Source organism: Musa acuminata, chromosome BXJ1-5 (assembly GCF_036884655.1).
Source record: "Musa acuminata AAA Group cultivar baxijiao chromosome BXJ1-5, Cavendish_Baxijiao_AAA, whole genome shotgun sequence".
Classification (NCBI taxonomy): Eukaryota; Viridiplantae; Streptophyta; class Magnoliopsida; order Zingiberales; family Musaceae; genus Musa; species Musa acuminata.
The window spans coordinates 24,647,306-24,666,207 of record NC_088331.1 but is presented as its reverse complement, the minus strand read 5'-3'; the positions used below and the strand labels follow the sequence as shown (position 1 = coordinate 24,666,207).

General features: G+C 39.9%; 1 protein-coding gene across 1 annotated transcript; it reads left to right on the top strand.

Moving 5' to 3' along the window:
- The first annotated feature begins 278 nt into the window (after positions 1 to 278).
- Positions 279 to 18,876, top strand: LOC135674081 (26S proteasome regulatory subunit 7-like). Its single transcript, XM_065183529.1, has 10 exons — positions 279 to 437; positions 1,379 to 1,460; positions 8,688 to 8,779; positions 8,862 to 8,939; positions 9,027 to 9,088; positions 10,780 to 10,924; positions 11,136 to 11,354; positions 11,476 to 11,657; positions 18,066 to 18,241; positions 18,431 to 18,876. The coding sequence occupies exons 1-10, from the start codon at positions 354 to 356 to the stop codon at positions 18,586 to 18,588; spliced, it is 1,278 nt and encodes a 425-aa protein (XP_065039601.1). The 5' UTR covers positions 279 to 353; the 3' UTR covers positions 18,589 to 18,876.
- The last annotated feature ends 26 nt before the right edge of the window (positions 18,877 to 18,902 follow it).

Here is an 18,902-nt window from a genome sequence, read left to right as displayed (position 1 = left end):
TTGCTGTCCGACGCCGTCTCTCACAAAATGTGGCGATCGAGTAATCCTGAAACATATCAAGGGTGACGTGGCCCCGCACGTTTCTTACGGGTGACAGTTCTTAGGGGTGATTCAGCATCTACCACCCTTGCGTTGCAAGCCAAAATTGTATATCTCGCGATATATGGCGGCGATCATCCAAGAGATGAACTGTGGACCGTTCGCTGCCCATCGGACGGACGATGCTACACGAGTGGCTTCCTTTTTGTCTGCTGTTCCCTTATATTTTGGTTCCGTGCGACTGGAGGAGCGGCCGCCGATTGATAACGCAAGACAAGCCCAAGGGAGAGCGAGCGGGAGGAGAGCAGAGAGCCATGGCTCCCGAACCCGAGGACGAGTTCAGCGAGAAGAATCCTCGCCCTCTTGACGAGGACGACATCGCCCTCCTCAAGACCTACGTGAGCCCCTTCCTCTCGTCCTCCTCTCCGTCCCTCTCTCTTCGATCTGTAATATAATCTTCGATCCTTCCTTCTCCCCTCTCTTCCTGTCTCTCTCCGGGTCCAAGATCGTATCTTTTGTCGGTTTTGTTCTCGAGAAGCTCTGCTGTCAGGTGGTGCGAGTTAGGGCTCCTCCTCTTCTGTCCCTTTTTCATCTGTCATATAATCTTCGATTCCTCGTCCTCTTGTTTCTTATATTCGGGTTTGGTGTGAGTTAGGGGCTCCTCCTTTTCCATCCTTCTTTGAGATTTCCTATCTTCGTCTCTTCTTTTCTCTCTTCCAGTCCTTAAACCTCTTCCATCCGTCTTTAGTCCGTCATGTAATCTTCAATTTCCCTACTCTCGACTCTTCTTGTATATCTTCGAGAACAAAGATCGATTTTTTCGTTGGAATTTTACTCCTTAGGAAGTTCTAGGGTATACTCTTCCATCTCTCTTGGATCTGTCGTGTAACAACCTTCAACTTCCCCTTCGATTGTCTCCTCTATTCCTCTTTTCGAGTCAAAGTTTAATACATTGGGTCTTCTTTCTTGTTTTGTTTTTGGCTGCCCGCTTTTTATTAGATATTTTGTTATTCTGAAATGTGGGCTGTATTGTGTTTGCTTAACCTTTACGATGCTTTTCTTCTTTTTTTTTTTCCCTTCTCGCCCAGATTTTCCATTTGATTTCGCGTCATGTCACCTTCAACTGTAGAGAATTTTTTCCAGAATCTGCATTCGTTATCATTTCATGGTTTCCTTCTTCCACGTCAGCTGCTTCAAGCTTCGTGCTTTATCAATTTGCATGCTAGGTTCAAGCTGCTGTTGTTTACCTTGGCTTGTGGGATACCCTTGTTTTTGGATGGTTAAGAGTATTAGCCTTAATGCTCCAGTTCCTGATCTCTCTGATATTTTTTGATGGCAGGGCCTGGGGCCTTACTCTACAAGCATTAAGAAGGCCGAGAAAGAAATCAAGGAATTGGCCAAGAAAGTTAATGATTTATGTGGTATGTTTGTGAAAAAAAAAATCAACCGAGTGTGGACTTTGTTGACAAAGCCTTCTCAGTTTCGTGTAATCACTAATTATCACTATTATATGCTTTTTTGAGCAGTTATGTTATAAAGTGCTTGATTTAGACTGGAAAGGGAGTGGACTAGGAGCTTTAGAGTTATGATACAGTCTAAAAATTGTTGATTGAATGAGAGAAAGGTAGAATGCTTAAGTAGAAACATGACATGTATCAAAGTTGAATGCAAAAGCAAAGCTACACAGAAACATGTCATATAAAGGTAAATCCATTTGTAAGCATGTCACGAATTGATTTTATAGCCAATGGTTATCAAGTCTCAGATTACTTAAAATTATTGATTATGAGTCTCACAAGAGAATGAAGACGTGCTAAAACTGAGTTGTTCTAGTTTCATTGAGTGAGCAGGTTAGTAAATATTGATAATTTCACAATTTAACAATGAAGCAAGTTCTGATGCATGGTTGAACTTGTAAAGTAATGAACAATTAAATGGTATTTGACTCCATTGCACGTGATGGGCATAGTCATGATTCGTCTTACTGGTCCGTACCGGTGTACCAACTAGTTGTTGGTACGGTGCATATCGATTTGTATCGACATATTGACACATGATATGGTAGGGTGTAGTGACATTTTGATATGTAACACTCATGCCAGTCACCTATCGGATTGGTATGTACCACCCGTATTGGGCAGTATGGGCATAACTAAGTTATAGTAAACCTATGAATCACAATGTAAATTGTTAAGACCCCAAAGTAGTTGTACCATTAAATGAATATGTTATAAAGAATCAGTTAAGATGTTATATGTTTGTTTGGAAGATTCTTTCGTGCTTGGTGAATCAAGATATTAGATTCTCAAATTAGTAACTAGAGAGTCCAAGATATGTAAGATCTAAGCTATTTGAGAATAGAGATTTAAATTTTTCTGCACCATATAGGAACTATCAGTAGAAATGATCCTTGGAGAAGGATAAAATGTGGACAAATATAACGGAAATAGTTCTTGTGGTTAATATGCTTTGCACATTAGCTAGTTGAGGCATTATATAATGGTCTTCAAATATGACCTTTGTTTTATGAATGGTGGTTTCTCATCAAATATCTCTTCACAAGCTTCATCTTAGTATGACTTTTTTGTACAATTGATTTTTTTAAGGCTTCTCTTGCTTTTTAGCTTTTTACTAACTCCTGCGAATTTGTTTGGTTTCAACTTTTGAACATATACAAGAACTTTGTTTCATCTTGGAGTAGGACAGGACGTGAAAGGTTTACCACCGTGAGAGAGAGAGAAAGTACCTGGACTTTGATTCATTGTCTGTCCCAAGAGCGATAAATGTCAAGACAATGGAAACACACAATATTGTTCGAGACTCATTGTGGCTTTAGTAGTGCACCTGGGGATGAAAGTCCCAAAGTTTCACATAATGGTGTGAGAAAAGAAAAAGAATTTTTTTTTTCTTTCAAAACTCATTGCCCAATATATAAACTTCTAAATTCACATTGATATATAATCTTCTCTTTGCACAAAAAAGAATTTATTGGTATTGTTGTCCTTCTTTGCATCAATTAAACCTAAATATTTTTTGTAAATGTTTGATATTTTCCCCTTCCAGACAATCTAAATAGGTAATGCAGAGACATGGAAAAGTTATGTGACAACTTATTACATGCCAATCTAGGCTTGGATCAAGTATCCCAACCCAATCCAGCTGATTTCAACGTTTAATCATAGTCACCATCAAAAAACAACCATGATTTGGTTGGAATCAGTTGATTCTATGTAGAAACAGATACTTTAGGTTGATTTATGCAATCTGGCCCTAAAACGTGGAGGTTGGTTGCTGGAGGAACCACCACCTCTCTTTTTATTAAAATTACCATCTGTTGATGTGACCACTGCTTTCTCTTTCCCCCGATATTTTTTCAAATATTTTAAATTTTTTGCCTTTTTATTGATTTTATTTGCTTATATATATGGCATATGTTGTTATTATAATTTTTATACTTATGTTCTTAATTATTTTCTGTACTTCAATTCTTTTAAAACGAAATTTGTTCAATTTTCAACTACAACTATCTTATTTAATAAACCACAATCCCAATTCTTAAGCGGATCATGCACAAACCTTGGATTCTGTCACAGCCACAAGTCAAACCTAATCGTAATTTGTTTTTCCTATCACAATAATCTTTGTTTTGATATCAATATTTTTGTTATTGTTGTCAATTCATTTTAGCCTTTTAAGGCCATTAGATTGGTACTAGTTATACCCCATTGTCTTTTATATTAATTTAATCCATCACCACCTACTGAAGTGGAACTATTGCGGCATTGTAGTTTCCTATACTTAAGGATTAATGATTCGGTGATATTGTGAGACGGCTGATGCTGATAATCGTTTAGCTACATGGGCTATTCCATCATGATACTAAGTGACACAGTGAATTTACAATTGGCACATAACTGCTGGTGTGTTCTCTGAGCAAAGAAAACTAGAGAGACAGATATACACACAAGGGGCAATTGTTACTCTTGATGGAACTTTAATTTTTCTTGTGACATTCTTAACTACAAACTGAGATCTATCGATGACATTTTAAAATTACAGTTATTTTTTAACTACCATCCTTTTAGGATACCATTGATGTCAAGAGAATCAACCTAATTCAACTTTCACAACTTTTTTAAATTAACACAGAGATCCTTTTGGATTCTTGTGATAAGCAGGTAATGTTGAAATGCCACAAGGCCAGGTGGTTTTATATTCTCAGTTTGAGACATATCAATCCACTATTGTACTCCTTTATAATTGAACTCCATTTATGACCAAAAAAGTCACTAAGTGCATTGTATTCGACTCTCTTTTGTTTGATGATGCTTTCAAGTGTTAAAGAAATGGGATGTCTAAATTTTTCATGATCTAAACTATATTTGAACAGTCAAATTTGTCTAAATCAACCATACTGCATGTTAATTTTATTTTTGTTTTTTTCTTTAGTTGAGAAAACACAAATCAGTCAGTGTTACAACAACGAGAAATACAAAAGGCTTGCAAACTCTCAGAAAAGAATCAGTATACACTTCCTGTGAATAAGAATCCAACAAATGATAGAGTGTGTATCAGTTGGTAATGTCATAATAACTAGTAGAAAAGCCTTAGTTGGATCTCTGGATGTATTGAGGCCAGGTTTTTTGTGCATACTTTAGCACTCTTTTAATCTTTCCACTTCTGTTCACCTCATCAAGACAAAACATTGGCTGTTAGGAAGTGTTGCCTGCTCAAATTACTAATAATCTGGTACTACTATGTTACATGCTGTTAGTGTCCTACCTAATTGTTTTGGTTTGAATTGTGTCATACTGAATTAGAAGTTATATTATGGAGGCTCATCTGCAATGGGTTCTTATTTAATTGAACTCCTTTATAATTGAACTCCATTTATGACCAAAAAAGTCACTAAGTGCATTGTATTCGACTCTCTTTTGTTTGATGATGCTTTCAAGTGTTAAAGAAATGGGATGTCTAAATTTTTCATGATCTAAACTATATTTGAACAGTCAAATTTGTCTAAATCAACCATACTGCATGTTAATTTTATTTTTGTTTTTTTCTTTAGTTGAGAAAACACAAATCAGTCAGTGTTACAACAACGAGAAATACAAAAGGCTTGCAAACTCTCAGAAAAGAATCAGTATACACTTCCTGTGAATAAGAATCCAACAAATGATAGAGTGTGTATCAGTTGGTAATGTCATAATAACTAGTAGAAAAGCCTTAGTTGGATCTCTGGATGTATTGAGGCCAGGTTTTTTGTGCATACTTTAGCACTCTTTTAATCTTTCCACTTCTGTTCACCTCATCAAGACAAAACATTGGCTGTTAGGAAGTGTTGCCTGCTCAAATTACTAATAATCTGGTACTACTATGTTACATGCTGTTAGTGTCCTACCTAATTGTTTTGGTTTGAATTGTGTCATACTGAATTAGAAGTTATATTATGGAGGCTCATCTGCAATGGGTTCTTATTTAATTGAACTCATTTATAATTGAACTCCATTTATGACCAAAAAAGTCACTAAGTGCATTGTATTCGACTCTCTTTTGTTTGATGATGCTTTCAAGTGTTAAAGAAATGGGATGTCTAAATTTTTCATGATCTAAACTATATTTGAACAGTCAAATTTGTCTAAATCAACCATACTGCATGTTAATTTTATTTTTGTTTTTTTCTTTAGTTGAGAAAACACAAATCAGTCAGTGTTACAACAACGAGAAATACAAAAGGCTTGCAAACTCTCAGAAAAGAATCAGTATACACTTCCTGTGAATAAGAATCCAACAAATGATAGAGTGTGTATCAGTTGGTAATGTCATAATAACTAGTAGAAAAGCCTTAGTTGGATCTCTGGATGTATTGAGGCCAGGTTTTTTGTGCATACTTTAGCACTCTTTTAATCTTTCCACTTCTGTTCACCTCATCAAGACAAAACATTGGCTGTTAGGAAGTGTTGCCTGCTCAAATTACTAATAATCTGGTACTACTATGTTACATGCTGTTAGTGTCCTACCTAATTGTTTTGGTTTGAATTGTGTCATACTGAATTAGAAGTTATATTATGGAGGCTCATCTGCAATGGGTTCTTATTTAATTGAACTCATTTATAATTGAACTCCATTTATGACCAAAAAAGTCACTAAGTGCATTGTATTCGACTCTCTTTTGTTTGATGATGCTTTCAAGTGTTAAAGAAATGGGATGTCTAAATTTTTCATGATCTAAACTATATTTGAACAGTCAAATTTGTCTAAATCAACCATACTGCATGTTAATTTTATTTTTGTTTTTTTCTTTAGTTGAGAAAACACAAATCAGTCAGTGTTACAACAACGAGAAATACAAAAGGCTTGCAAACTCTCAGAAAAGAATCAGTATACACTTCCTGTGAATAAGAATCCAACAAATGATAGAGTGTGTATCAGTTGGTAATGTCATAATAACTAGTAGAAAAGCCTTAGTTGGATCTCTGGATGTATTGAGGCCAGGTTTTTTGTGCATACTTTAGCACTCTTTTAATCTTTCCACTTCTGTTCACCTCATCAAGACAAAACATTGGCTGTTAGGAAGTGTTGCCTGCACAAATTACTAATAATCTGGTACTACTATGTTACATGCTGTTAGTGTCCTACCTAATTGTTTTGGTTTGAATTGTGTCATACTGAATTAGAAGTTATATTATGGAGGCTCATCTGCAATGGGTTCTTATTTAATTGAACTCCTTTATAATTGTACTCCATTTATGACCAAAAAAGTCACTAAGTGCATTGTATTCGACTCTCTTTTGTTTGATGATGCTTTCAAGTGTTGAAGAAATGGGATGTCTAAATTTTTCATGATCTAAACTATATTTGAACAGTCAAATTTGTCTAAATCAACCATACTGCATGTTAATTTTATTTTTGTTTTTTTCTTTAGTTGAGAAAACACAAATCAGTCAGTGTTACAACAACGAGAAATACAAAAGGCTTGCAAACTCTCAGAAAAGAATCAGTATACACTTCCTGTGAATAAGAATCCAACAAATGATAGAGTGTGTATCAGTTGGTAATGTCATAATAACTAGTAGAAAAGCCTTAGTTGGATCTCTGGATGTATTGAGGCCAGGTTTTTTGTGCATACTTTAGCACTCTTTTAATCTTTCCACTTCTGTTCACCTCATCAAGACAAAACATTGGCTGTTAGGAAGTGTTGCCTGCTCAAATTACTAATAATCTGGTACTACTATGTTACATGCTGTTAGTGTCCTACCTAATTGTTTTGGTTTGAATTGTGTCATACTGAATTAGAAGTTATATTATGGAGGCTCATCTGCAATGGGTTCTTATTTAATTGAACTCCTTTATAATTGAACTCCATTTATGACCAAAAAAGTCACTAAGTGCATTGTATTCGACTCTCTTTTGTTTGATGATGCTTTCAAGTGTTAAAGAAATGGGATGTCTAAATTTTTCATGATCTAAACTATATTTGAACAGTCAAATTTGTCTAAATCAACCATACTGCATGTTAATTTTATTTTTGTTTTTTTCTTTAGTTGAGAAAACACAAATCAGTCAGTGTTACAACAACGAGAAATACAAAAGGCTTGCAAACTCTCAGAAAAGAATCAGTATACACTTCCTGTGAATAAGAATCCAACAAATGATAGAGTGTGTATCAGTTGGTAGTGTCATAATAACTAGTAGAAAAGCCTTAGTTGGATCTCTGGATGTATTGAGGCCAGGTTTTTTGTGCATACTTTAGCACTCTTTTAATCTTTCCACTTCTGTTCACCTCATCAAGACAAAACATTGGCTGTTAGGAAGTGTTGCCTGCTCAAATTACTAATAATCTGGTACTACTATGTTACATGCTGTTAGTGTCCTACCTAATTGTTTTGGTTTGAATTGTGTCATACTGAATTAGAAGTTATATTATGGAGGCTCATCTGCAATGGGTTCTTATTTAATTGAACTCCTTTATAATTGAACTCCATTTATGACCAAAAAAGTCACTAAGTGCATTGTATTCGACTCTCTTTTGTTTGATGATGCTTTCAAGTGTTAAAGAAATGGGATGTCTAAATTTTTCATGATCTAAACTATATTTGAACAGTCAAATTTGTCTAAATCAACCATACTGCATGTTAATTTTATTTTTGTTTTTTTCTTTAGTTGAGAAAACATAAATCAGTCAGTGTTACAACAACGAGAAATACAAAAGGCTTGCAAACTCTCAGAAAAGAATCAGTATACACTTCCTGTGAATAAGAATCCAACAAATGATAGAGTGTGTATCAGTTGGTAGTGTCATAATAACTAGTAGAAAAGCCTTAGTTGGATCTCTGGATGTATTGAGGCCAGGTTTTTTGTGCATACTTTAGCACTCTTTTAATCTTTCCACTTCTGTTCACCTCATCAAGACAAAACATTGGCTGTTAGGAAGTGTTGCCTGCTCAAATTACTAATAATCTGGTACTACTATGTTACATGCTGTTAGTGTCCTACCTAATTGTTTTGGTTTGAATTGTGTCATACTGAATTAGAAGTTATATTATGGAGGCTCATCTGCAATGGGTTCTTATTTAATTCTAGTCCTGATGAAATAGCAAAGCTTGTTTGAGTTTATAATAAATAATAACATTTCTTATAATTAATAGGAATAAAGGAGTCTGATACTGGTTTAGCTGCACCAAGCCAATGGGATTTGGTCTCTGACAAACAAATGATGCAGGAGGAGCAACCACTACAGGTAGTTATATTTCTGTGGATATTATGTTTTTTTTTCTTTTTGTTTATTTTGGTTTTAGGTGAGCTACTCGTTTCTTTTGAAGGTTGCAAGGTGTACAAAGATTATCAATCCGAACACGGAAGATGCCAAATATGTGATAAATGTCAAGCAAATAGCTAAGGTAAAATTTGACTTTTTTAGGATTCAGATATCTGAGTGAATGTTGACACTTAATATATATATTTGGGGATGTCTTTGTCATATGCAGTTTGTGGTAGGGCTGGGAGATAAAGTCTCACCTACTGACATTGAAGAAGGGATGCGTGTAGGGTAAGAAATATCTTTCCCTATGGATTTTGTGAAGCTATTGATGTTGTTATTGTTGTTAGCTGGCAGAACTATAAGTCAATAAAAATGATGATACAAGTGATCAGTGTGCGGTTGATGTAAGAAGTTATAAATCATCTGGGTAAATGGATGTCAGAGAGGTGTCGTCATAGCAAGGTTTGAAATATCGTACCGTACTGACGTTTCGATATTCTCTTGGTACGGTATGATACAGTATACCAAGCGGTATATCGTTCAATATACCGTTCGATATATATATATATATATATATATATAATTTGATGACATTGCCTCTCTCTTCTCCCCCAGGCAGGGCGACATCGTCTCGTTTTTATATATAAAATATTTTTTTAAATTTTTTTATATATAAATTGTTTTTTACATATAAAATATTTTTATAAAAGGTGACATCGCGTCGCCTTATATATATATATATATATATATATATATATATATATATCGTCCGGTAACTAGTGGTTTGTGTATCGGTCAGCTGACGGCCCGGTACGTATCGCCCGGTACGAGCGGTATTATTCGAAACTGCATACCTTGCATCATAGCTTAAAAATAGAGGCTACTTTATGTTAGATTGAGTATGTAGTTAATCGAATCTGTAGGAGAAATTTTTGGAAGGTTCGCAGGCATAATGAATCTTTAGGCCTGTACCTGTTAAACTCTGATTTCATCTTGTTTAATACCTGGTGCTAAAGCGTACTTGCAACTTTTGATGGATAAACAAAGATCACTGATTCTTTTTGTAATGGGGAAGAATATTGAGAGCAACTCTGTAGTGGTACTGGTATTGTTTTGAGAGCACTAATTAATTAAGAACAATAACCTATCTTTGGATCAAGGATGAAAGATGAACATCATCTTTGCTATGTGGGCAGCTTCAGGTAGTGCATCATCTTTTTGTCAGTTGATGTACAAAACAATGTAAACCATGGTTCTTGGATCTTGTTGTAAATTCCAGTTGTATTCCACTGTTAGTGCTCTCAATTTTTCTGGTGGAATGATTAGAGATATCGAGCTATAAAATTCAAATAAAGATGTTATTGGAGAGAGAGCTTTCAATATCATAAAGTTTATCATGCACCTTAGTAGGAGATTTTGGTTGTTTCTATATTTTCAGAAGTGCACACATTTAGATCTTGATTCTTAGAAATGTTGCCTCTGAATTTTAATTTATTTTTTTTACTTTGAATCACATCTAAGATCTTATGTAATCTAACAAAACGTTTGTTTTGCATGAGTGTAGACAATTCTTGTACAATGGTGCCTGGTTTCTGCCATTCTGTGGTATGGTTCCAGAATTACCTATACTAGAAAATGGAAACATTCTTTTGTGAGAAAATTGTTGCTAGTTTGCCAAGGGGATTCAGATCATGGTATAAAAAGTCTCTCCATTGAATAGTATTTGCATAGTCAATTTGGCAGGGTGACAAATATAACTTCTCAATTCGTTTTTCTTCATCTTTTGGCATTTTGCATAGTAGAAAGGACTGGCTTTCTGATATCGGGCGAGGGTAGGATTCAACTATTTAATGTCATAACTACTGCATGCATTCTCATTCATCTTTTATTCTCAGTGTTCCTTTTTTGCCCCTTGTAAGAATACATTTAGGCTTCTCAATCCTTCATGGATATCACATCTATTCTCTTTCTGATTGCAGAGTTGACAGAAACAAGTACCAAATTCAAATTCCCTTGCCACCCAAGATTGATCCAAGTGTTACAATGATGACAGTCGAGGAGAAGCCTGATGTTACATATAATGATGTTGGTGGATGCAAGGAGCAAATTGAGAAGATGCGAGAGGTGTGTATGAGCTGTTTGTTGACCTTTTTCAGGGTTAGCTTATTTATTGATGTAGTTATAGCATATGAGATGCATTTACTAGGAGGAAAATCTGATATATAATTTCATTGTAATGTGTGCGTTTATGCCCGAGTGACCTGACTAGGCCTATTGGTTGTCAGCTTGCACACCAATATCTTGATATTCTTTGTTCATCTAACTTTTTCTGTAGGTTGTGGAGCTTCCTATGCTTCATCCAGAGAAGTTTGTCAAATTAGGTATTGATCCTCCAAAAGGTGTTCTCTGTTACGGTCCCCCGGGAACTGGCAAAACACTATTAGCTAGAGCAGTAGCCAACAGAACAGATGCTTGCTTTATTCGTGTCATTGGAAGTGAGCTTGTTCAAAAATATGTTGGAGAAGGGGCTCGGATGGTTCGTGAACTTTTTCAGGTTGTCAAATCTTCCTGAGTAATCTGCCTTCTCTTCCTTTCATCCTTGAGAGTTCACATTCTTTTGTGCTAAATTTGTTGGTCTTCTATAGACTTGTTTGTTAATTGTTCTCCTATTATAGATGGCACGGTCAAAGAAAGCATGCATTGTCTTCTTTGATGAAGTTGATGCTATTGGTGGAGCTCGGTTTGATGATGGGGTTGGTGGTGACAATGAAGTTCAGCGCACAATGCTTGAAATTGTTAATCAGCTTGATGGTTTTGATGCCAGAGGAAATATTAAAGTTCTAATGGCTACCAACAGGTATACTATTTAATTTGGATTTGCTTTTTTATATCACTTGGAAATGGCATCTAGGCCACGGCTTAAGTTATGAGCATTTTTGGTGTCTGCATTTTTATCTGCTGCAATAGACTAACATAAGGACAATTTCTGTAGTACCTTGCAATAGATTCAGAATATCATTTTTATCTCTTTAAAATCTCTAATACCAGTCAGATATGCTACTTTGTTTAATAATCTCAAGTTATTCTTGTCATTGGCTTTATTATAAGTGGCCAGCCTTAACCGGGGTTAAACCTGTTCGAGTGTTTGATAACCAACTCATGTTTATAGCTAAGTCATTCTTATGTTTATCGTAAAGCATCTAAACATGTCCATTTTATGTTGCCTTTGATGTATGGCCACAAGGCAGTTGGAAGTCTAAACCTTTGTTACATCAAGTCATTGTCATCAGTACATGAGTACCATGCTGATGACAGAACAAGTACAACACATCAATGAACTGCAACTCTTTCAAATTTTACATTGGGTACTTTATATGGGGAGCAAAGCAGGGTTTGCAAAATTGTACCGGGTGGTACATACCAGTCCGCCAGCAGACCAGCACGCCGACCACCCGCTACTGGGCGGCATCAGGCTTTGGGCTTCGACAAGTTGTACAGATCTAGAGCACTGACATATCTGGAACACCAACAGGTTGTACGGCCTCGCCCTGATGATGTTGATTAGGTTGGAGTTGAGGGGAGCGACGGGCGTGGCCCACTCGGACACCATCTGCTCGTTGGGGAGCTCGGTGAAGTTCTTGGAGCTGTCAGCGATGGCAGGGAGGAGGGTGGACTTGTTGAGGTTTTGGTTGAAGGTGTTGGGGTCGTTGTAGTTGAGGAGGATGTGGGCGGAGATGGCAGTCTTGATCTTGTCGGTGGGGAGGGATGAGATGGGGGATATGGCGGTGTTGTCGACGAGGAGGATGGTGATGGTCTGGTGGCTGTTGATCACGTCGACGAGCTTCAAGTCAGTGAGGTATTTGGTGAAGGCGGAGTATTTGGGGTAGGGGTCGAGGATCTCCTTGTCGTCAAAGGTCGCAGCCGAGGCGACGAGGAGAAGAAGGAAGGCTAAGGGTTTGGAGGCCATTTTATCCAGAGCAACGACCTTGGCCTTGGTCTTGTCTTCACCTTGGAGGGCTTCGGAATGTTATTGTGGCACTACTTTTAGGTATTTTCAGAGGATTTTATACCTTTTTTTTAGGTGTACCGCTCTGTCACGGACAAACTTTGAAACATGATGTTTGATGTAATGCTTATGTATGTCCGTGTCTTTTGGGCATGTTCATGCCTTGTACAGCATCTAGAGGGGCGGCCGAAGGCTTAATAGTCCCATTTTAGTTTGGTTGGTGGCCTCTTTAGGCTTGTAAATAAAGGTTGTGTAATGTGGACACGTGCGAGAGATTTTCGGTCTGTAATGGACCATTTTACCCTTTGTTGTGCCACTGTTCAGAGCTTGTAAAGTCTATTTGTAATTTGCATTATCTATGAAGTGTTTTTCGGAGATGTTTGCTTGTGGATCCCGATTGAGGCATTCTCTCTAGCCCGTTCTCTCTTTTGTTGGTCCTAAGGGACAATGGGAGGCTTCGGGGAGGCTGACCTTTGCGGACGGACACGCAGGGGCACCGACTTAGTCAAAACCAGCTAAGTTCGTGGCAGATGGTATCAGAGCGGGACAAGCACTCATAGAAACACTTGACATGCAAACGTGGGGGACCTAGCGGGGCTGCGTTGAGGGCAGTCAGCACACGTGCGACCATTTGGGGGAAAACGGGCATGGAGATGTAGGGAAAAGGAGTCGCTCGGAAGAGCGGGCATCCGACACTAGCATTCAGAGGAATGGCCAACCCTTCGTGCAAGAGGCACCACAAGAACAGGCAAGCTTGGAAGAATGTGGAACGCACAAAGGTTGGGATGGCTGAGTTTGAGCTACGGCTCAACGTTGACAACTATACTTGATGGTGCTCAAGGCAAGCGAGGTGCTTGGCAAAGGATGAGACCATGCAAGGTGAAAGAGTTGCTCAGTGATCGAAAGAGTTGTGCAAAGCTCATAGAGGTGAGGGGAAGTGCTAACTCAAAGAATTCGATACTCATGCATGGGCTTGTATGCGGACGATGGAATGTTCGTGGCCATCCCAAGGCGACCGAAACTCGGCGCCATGAAGCATTGAAACTTTCTCTTCGGCATGTGAAGGATACGTCCGTAGGAGGCTGAAGTGTGCAACGAGTTCAGCATGTTGCTAGGCCTTGAGGGGTGCAGCGGGGATTGTATTGACGGTGAGTCGCAATCTAGCAAGTGCGTTTGCAGGAGGCAGAACAATGCACAGTTTGTTCAGCAGATCGGAGTAGTCCAAGGGGATGGTGGTCTCCGAAACGAAGAGAGATGTTGCTCCAACGGGATAGTTATCTAGGAGGGATAAGTCCCGGCTCTCCAGAGAGAGAATCATGTGGGATGGACCTCACATGTTGAGGAGTACCTCAACAAACAACAACTCCACGAAGCTCGATGGACTGAGCAAGCGGCGAGGAGTCGTCGCATGATCTCGCTTGAGAGAATGCATTGGTGGATGCATTGCGAGATTAAGTGGGGGAGCGACCCAAAGCAACTTAAATGAAGGCACACTTGGAGTCGATGTGGAGATCGGACTCAAGGGAGGGTCGACCCGTGGAATGGTGAGCGCGAGGGCCACCATCAACTCAATGTGAAAACGAGGAGCGGAGCAACTTAGGTGTAACTTGGCGGAGTACTCAAGCCGCATGAAGGGAGCCAACATAGAAGTTGGAACGTGGAGCAGAGGCACAGTGCTTTCCTTAGACAGAGGTCAAGGACATGAACTCTTGTAGAGGCAAGAGTAGGATCATGTTGTTCCATGGGTCCTTCATTCTGACGGAGCAGACTCATCTTGCATGGTGCCAAAGACGAAGGGAGCTTCGGGGCACATGCACCTTATCTCGGAGAAGCATTTGATGGAGGAACTAAGGCGACTCAACTTGCGGAGGCGAAGTTGGGTACAGAAGGCCTTAGCACGGGGCAAGAGGACGCAGAGGCGGGTACTCTTGAAGAATATGCCACAGTGTTGCCATTCGAGTTGCTATGAAGGAAGCGCCGCGCAACGGAGATTGTGCTGGTAGGGGCAGAGGCCCAGGATCCAGACAATGGTGCACAAATTACAGTGAAGTCGGTGGACTTCGGGAGCTACTAGGCGACGGACTGTCCTAGAGCGGTGCTTCATCTAGGTGTGACCCAAGAGTGGGTGGATGAAGGTCAATTGCCAAAGGAGCGAACAAAATCGAAGGTGGAGGAGACCCTGTGATGTATTGGCAGAGGCCACACATGGAGGGTTCACAATTCGAGTTTATTCCACAAGGATCAGAATGCAATGGAGATGTCACCAGGAGGCGACATGGTGCAGCGGATCGTGGTGGAACAGTTCGTGGCAATGCGATACACACGACTTAGTCCCGGGAGGGACTAGATCATATGGAGGTATAATCGGGAGCTATTGGAAGCTCCACTTCGGTGAACAACACGACGGTAAGAAGGGCTATGGATTCAAGGAGTGAAGGTCATGGTACCGCAGAGGCGGGTCTTCCGTGCGTGCATCGAATTTTGCTTCGGATGAAAGCCTTGGTCATCAGCATATGGGGGCTGTGTTCCACCAAGGGAAAAGTTCGAATGCAAGTACCAGTGAGTTCCATGGGAGGAACTTGATCATGTAGAGGTATGATCGAAGCAGCTGGAGAGTTGGACTGCTTCAGAGCTCATATTCGCTTAAGGGAGCCCGACAAGTCAGAGGACAAGGCCGAGTAAGTGAACGTTGCTACCAAGGAAGCTAAGGAGAACAGAATCGGTGCAAACCCTACAACGTGATGGCAGAGGCCATGCATGGGAGTTGCAGTCTGTCTTTCCATCGACCAAACGGACTGCTTGGAGAACACAGAGGTGTTGAAGCAGGGGGTCGAAAGGGGCGAGGAAGCGACGACGAGTCCAGAGGGACTTAGCTACCCAAAATCAAGCAATCAGTTAGAATGGAGGTGGACTCGGAGGAGTGCCACAGAGGCATATCTACTGATTGTGAAGAGAAGGGATACAGATGCGAGGCGACGGATAGTAGTGCCATGGGCATGGCAACGCCATGGTACCGCAGAGGCGGGACTTCCGTGAAAGTCATTGATCCCTTGCTCTCATGGAGGGAGAGCGCTTGGTCGTGAAAGGGGCCGAGGAGGTGGAGAATGCAGAGGCAATCTCCAAGTACAGAGACAAGGCTGAAGGACAGAGGCCGAAGAACTTCGTAAGACCGGTGTCAATGTGCTTCTCATCAAGATAGCCGAAAGTGAAGGACTTCGGGTCATGCAAGAGTGTATAACCAAGGAACGAAGCAGGCAGTACGTGGTGTTGTACCTTTGCTACTCAGAGGAGTAGGCGGCAGGGTTTGATGGAGAAGATGGTACAATCCCAGAGGCGACCAAACCTATGAGAGAATTACTCCAAGTTGGGGTGAAAACTTCCTGCATTCCAGAAGTTCGATGGCATTGAGAAGGTGAATCACAGTAACTAACTCAACGCAAGGAGTGCAAACACTTCAAGTGCTTCAGAAGTGTGAGCAAAGAGCAGGCGAAGGCTAGTAACCAGCTCGATGCATGAAGTACAACCTTGAGGAGGCGGGCGAAGTCAAGTAACCTTTGCCTTCTCAACTCTTAAGAGAATGGGCGAAACCGAGTACCCCAATTCTCTTATCTATCCAACAGAGGAGCTCTGTATATGTTCAAAGACCCTTCGAAGATAATAGAAGACAATAGTTGTCAAATCCTCACCAACGGTGATCAGTGTTACTGAGAGTAGATTGTCCGCTTCATTTCCCAACGAAATGCCAATCGAAAGCGGAAGTGATACGAACCTACTTGGATGTGACAACTAAGTAAAAGAAGAGTCAATGAGCAAATTTTGTGGAGGAAGGACCCAAAACTTCAGAAGTTTGCGAGACGATGCTCGTTAAAGCTCCAACAAACATCCACCCAGTTCAAGCAGCATGTGGAATTTGAGAGACTAGCGCAGTAAGGATGGTCTTTTCCTTCATCTGGGGGATCCGCAGGAATCAACAAGGATCAACACAACTCAACCAACCCCACACAACCCCACACCAGAGTCGGAGTCATTGGTGAGTTGAAGCAGCATGGCGGATCAAAGGTTCGACTACTCAAAAACAGCAGCTGGGAGTCAAGAGGCGCATTGTAGCCCGAGCAGAAGATTGAAGACTCGGCAAAGGCGAGGAGTTGCAGTGTCGACAAAGGCTTCAACGAGGACGTCGAAGGAATAAGTGGGGGAGAATGTCACGGACAAACTTCGAAACAGGATGTTTGATGTAATGCTTATGTATGTCCGTGTCTTTTGGGCATGTTCATGCCTTGTACAGCATCTAGAGGGGCGGCCGAAGGCTTAATAGTCCCATTTTAGTTGGGTTGGTGGCCTCTTTAGGCTTGTAAATAAAGGTTGTGTCATGTGGACACGTGCGAGAGATTTTCGGTCTGTAATGGATCATTTTGCCCTTTGTTGTGCCACTGTTCAGAGCTTGTAAAGTCTGTTTGTAATTTGCATTGTCTATGAAGTGTTTTTCGAAGATGTTTGCTTGTGGATCCCGATTGAGACGTTCTCTCTAGCCCATTCTCTCTTTTGTTGGTCCTAAGGGACAATGGGAGGCTTCAGGGAGGCTGACCTTTGTGGACGGACACGCAGGGGTGCCGCACGACTTAGGCAAAACCAGCTAAGTCCGTGACAGCTCGGTACCCCATATCGTACCATACCGAGCAAAGCTCACTACATTGGTACAGCATGAGATTTAAAACCTTGGAGTAAAGTCCCTTCACAGGGTGATTGTCAGGTACAAACAGTCTAGAGTGGGAATTTAACCTTTGTGACATCATTGTTAGTTTAATAACATTTGCAGGGCCATGCTTGATATTTGCAACTTTGAAGGGACCACTAGGATATTATGCTACACTGCAAGGGTACAATGCAATTTTCAACATGAATATAATATTCATTATTCCATCATTTATTTCAAATTGATATCTGAGCTAGCATGTTTATTCTTTCTGAAAGCATCTGGCATCTGATGGAATTCATGAGTTCTTCAATTATGATGTATATGCTATGGCTTTTGGAGCATCTAATAGCAACATATTTTGGTGTAGAACTCCTTGGTTTTTCAACATTGCAATTTTTTTTTTTTTAAATTGTCAATTTCCTCATTTCCATCTGGTTTATAAATTTGTCTATTTGCAATACATTCATGGTTGTTAATGCTTTAACAATTGAATTGGTAATTGTCCTTTTAGCTTAAGCCGAGTCTAACTGTTTTAGCATGTTTGCTATGAAATAATAATACAGGCCTGATACTTTAGACCCTGCACTGCTGCGTCCTGGACGGTTGGACCGTAAGGTTGAGTTTGGTCTACCTGATCTGGAGGGCCGAACGCAGATATTCAAGATCCACACCAGGACAATGAACTGTGAGAGAGACATCCGGTTTGAGCTTCTTGCCCGCCTCTGCCCCAATTCCACTGGTGAGGAAATGGCCCAATTTTCTAGTAATCGGCATCATAAAAAAATTTATTTTGATAGATTTGTTTTATGAAAGCTTAGGTGGATGTTTATGTAGCCATTTTGAATCAGTCTGATGAGATTATGTGCTCCAATCAGAATCTCTTTTTGATACTGATGATGTCTGTTGTCATTTTGTATTTTATTCGAAGGGGCTGATATAAGGAGTGTTTGCACTGAAGCCGGGATGTACGCGATCAGAGCACGGAGGAAGACTGTTACAGAGAAAGACTTCCTCGATGCAGTGAACAAAGTCATCAAGGGTTACCAGAAGTTCAGTGCAACACCCAAGTACATGGTCTATAACTAAACATGACTTCATCGAAACGATCGATGGAAGGCAAACTGTTCATCCACCGTGCGAGATGTCTTATTACTTGATTTTTATTTCAACTAATGAAGGATTAAGCCAGGGCCTGTTTGCAAACCACTTGTTGTGGACTTTCAGCTACTTTCTTGTTCCATTAGCATGTGCATGTTTTGAAGCCTGGGTTTTCAAGATTGATATCATATCCATTCCTTGTGAAGTGTAGCTATGCATGTCACTCTTAAACTCTTAGATGTTGAAAGAATTGCTCCGTTAAAAGTTTTGGTTTTAGGGTAACAAAATATTTATCCTTGTGA